General features: G+C 42.0%; 1 protein-coding gene across 1 annotated transcript; it reads left to right on the forward strand.

Moving 5' to 3' along the window:
• Positions 1-48: 48 nt before the first annotated feature.
• On the forward strand, positions 49-1,086 carry LOC113801076 (neurotrophin 1-like). Its single transcript, XM_070122514.1, has 2 exons — positions 49-95; positions 238-1,086. Exons 1-2 carry the CDS (start codon positions 78-80, stop codon positions 952-954), a joined length of 735 nt encoding a protein of 244 aa, XP_069978615.1. The 5' UTR covers positions 49-77; the 3' UTR covers positions 955-1,086.
• Positions 1,087-2,500: the final 1,414 nt, after the last annotated feature.

Here is a 2,500-nt window from a genome sequence, read left to right on the forward strand (position 1 = left end):
GATACAGCTCCCTATATAAAGGCGCCCATCATCACGGTCGCTACAGTTCGAAGGCACCGAGAGCTGAGAGTAGAACCATGGCTTTCCGATACTTGGTGAGTTCCTATTATATTCTGAGATATATTTACATGCACACATGAGTGGTGTTGTGTTGATTAGTGCGCACACGAAATACTATGTATACAATGGATGAAAGCATCATTAATATGAATTCATCTAACCATATTGCTTTTTCAGATTTCGCTGTCTTTGGCAGTCGCCGTTCTGGCCGACCAGACCTCACACGTCAGCATCAGTCTCGGCGGTGCTCCTGCTGTCAGCCATCACAGTTCCTCTCACCACGGAAGCCCTTCGTACCGCCATCAACCTACCTACCACACTCAGCCTTCCTACCACCCTGCTCCCGCTTATCACCCACAGCCTTCCTATGAGCATCAACACGAGCCTGCTGTGCCAGAATGTGCTGCCAACACAACCAAAGCTTGGTGCCTCGAGGACGACCACTATCCCACCTACGAGATCAAACATGCAGCAGAGTACCACTACGAGAAGCTCCTCTCCCTCTATGCTGACGTAGCCGACCTCAACACCGAGCTGTCTGTCGACCGACCAAACACCCTGGAGGAGGAAACTTACTTGTGCCCATCAGAGACCGCTTACGTCAGGCCCCTTCGTGCCCTGAACACCGAGGGAAAATGGCGTGTGGTTGTCAACAATATCGATGCCCATTATCAGACTCTCACTCAGACTACACGCATCGAAGAGTGTCTGACTTCCGCCGATGCATGTCCTCTGGTGCCTGAGTGCTACGAGTCCAAGTGTCTGCAGAAGTCCGTCTACCACCGCTTCCTTGTCTACGACTCCTATGATCAGTACTTCCCCTTCGCCATCGAGACCTTCAAGCTTCCCGCCAGCTGTGCTTGTCTCTTGGGCGCCTACACCATCGACCATTAGTCACCGAACACCTGATCTCAAGCCAAATTAGGGGGGAAATGAATTGAACATGTTTAGCAAACGCGAGACACATCGTTCATGTCGGCAGAAACGATGATAACTGATTAAACCGAAGTCCCCCGTCTTAAGAAGCATGAAAATAAATATGTTCCGTAATCTATATTTTAATTTCCCTTCATATGGGCATATATTTTAATTCAGGAAGCATGTCTTTTGAGATGTTTGTTTATATTGGCATTGTTTTGATTTCTATCGATTTGATAGTAGTTTATTTAGAATTCCTTCTCGTCTATTCGAAAATATTTTTTTGCATCTGACGATCTGCAAAAAACAAGTCATATGTGCACGTGCTAAGAATTATGCAGAAAAAAATCTTCATTACTTCTATCATGATCACAGTGGAAGATATTCTTACTTATATATACATATATATGTGTATGTACTTATATATACATAGATACACCCACATACATATATAGTGTGTACAACTATACATTTATATATACATTTGTATAATATATAAATATGTATATGTATACATGTATGTATATAGCATATATATATATATATATATATATATATATATATATATATATATATATATATATTACACACACGCCCATACATATATATATATATATACAGGTCAACGTCCCGGTCAATGTGCCCTTTGGCAAATGTTGTCCCTTCACCACCTGTACTTTTTGCATGCCGTCATCACCTTGCAGAAAAGTGAGAACACTCGCTGATTCAGCGGGTTTGGGGCTGTTCCCTACCTCTTCTGGTGGTGACCAGTGGTGCTTCAGACTCCAACTGGTCTCACGACCAATATTCTGGTAATGAACACCTCGGGCACGTGTCCTCCGCCGATTGTCCTGTGGCGGTTTTCTTTCCCATTGAACTTGGCGATGAGAGGGCTGAATCTTCCTCATTCACTCCGATCCATTTGCTCATTTCTCCAAAACACAGACCCACTTTATGACACTCAATAGCTCCTACAGTCATCGCGGTCTGTGTTCTTCCTGAAGGATGATACTGGGGGAGGATGGGGAGGGTGGGGTGGGTGCATGTGGTTAGCACACGCGACCAAATAGCCTCTCAGGCGGCCAGAACTAAAACTCATTCACACGCGTAGGCTGCCAAGGAGTCCAACTCATTTCTTTCATGTAAATTATCGGACTTAGGGATACATACAGCCTCCGCAACTTAAAATGGGCCCTAACCACACGTACCCGCCATAATTGTGTATATGTGTCTGTATGTGTGCGGGCGGGGCGTGTATATACCTGTATGTTTATGAGTGTTTGTCTTGAATATACGATGTACATATAGATGGATTATATATATGTATGTATATATACATATAGATAGGTATATGTGCACATATAAAAACATACATATGAATATATATATATATATATATATATATATATATATATATATATATATATATATATATATATATACACACATATATACATACACATGTATATACATATATGCATAGAGATAGATATAGATTGGTATATATGTAAATTATGCTGAA

Source organism: Penaeus vannamei, chromosome 6 (genome assembly GCF_042767895.1).
Source record: "Penaeus vannamei isolate JL-2024 chromosome 6, ASM4276789v1, whole genome shotgun sequence".
NCBI lineage: Eukaryota > Metazoa > Arthropoda > Malacostraca > Decapoda > Penaeidae > Penaeus > Penaeus vannamei.